At 43.7% G+C, this 964-nt stretch overlaps 1 protein-coding gene across 1 annotated transcript; it reads right to left on the bottom strand.

The window, feature by feature from the left end:
* On the bottom strand, nt 1-618 carry LOC128101864 (olfactory receptor 5D13-like). Its single transcript, XM_052725288.1, has one exon. It carries the CDS (start codon nt 616-618, stop codon nt 1-3), a length of 618 nt encoding a protein of 205 aa, XP_052581248.1.
* Nucleotides 619-964: the final 346 nt, after the last annotated feature.

A 964-nucleotide genomic window follows, 5' to 3' on the forward strand; every position in this document is an offset into this window, starting at 1 on the left:
TCAGGAAGCTTTAGAGTAGAGGAAGAGGATGGTACCGTGGAAGATAGTGATGGTTGTCAGGTGGGAGGCACAGGTAGAGAACGTTTTCTGACGCCCACTAGCAGAAGGAATCTGCATAACTGAGGTGAAAATGAACACATATGATGTCAGAATAATCAGCAGGCTGCTGACCTCATTGAAAACAGCAATAATAAAACATAGTGTCTGGCTAGTGTAGGGGTCTGAGCAGGAGACAGACGCAATGACAGAGTGGTCGCAGATGAAGTTATTGATGACGCTAGATTCACAATAGGATAGTGCAAGAAGGAAATATGTGAGTGTCAGGGAACACACGATGCCCCATGTATAAGATCCAGCCACCAGAAAGGTGCACAGCTGGGGAGACATAACAGCAGTATAGAGCAGGGGTTTACAAACTGCCATGAAGCGGTCGTAAGCCATTGCTGCCAACATGAAGGTCTCCGCTACACCGAAAATGCAGGCACAAGAAAACTGCAAGATACAGCCATAGAAAGAGATGGTCCTATCCTCCACAACCAAGTTCTCCAAGAGTTTAGGTGTGACTCCAGTGGAATAACAGGAATCAGCAAAGGACAAGTGGCTGAAGAAGAAGTACATGACGGTGTGAAGTTTGGGGTTCGTGTGGATGAGTATCATCATCCCCACATTCCCAACCACTATTATGGTGTAGATGAGCAAGAAGAGCAGGAAGAGTGGGACCTGTAGCTCTGGGTAGTCAGAAAAGCCCATGAGAATAAACGTCCGTATGTTGCTTTGATTTCCTTTCATTGACCTCATGATCCCTGTTGGGATAAAAAGAAAAACCATTCATGTATAGTAGACAGAAAAGAAAGGAAAAAACAGAAAATGAAGAGATACATTGCATTTCTACAGAGACTGATCAGAACATTATTTCCCATACCCAGTTTCCCAATTGTGACAATTTTAAATATTTAGTTTTTGA

Source organism: Peromyscus californicus, unplaced genomic scaffold (assembly GCF_007827085.1).
Source record: "Peromyscus californicus insignis strain IS unplaced genomic scaffold, ASM782708v3 Scaffold_7__1_contigs__length_154581171, whole genome shotgun sequence".
Classification (NCBI taxonomy): Eukaryota; Metazoa; Chordata; class Mammalia; order Rodentia; family Cricetidae; genus Peromyscus; species Peromyscus californicus.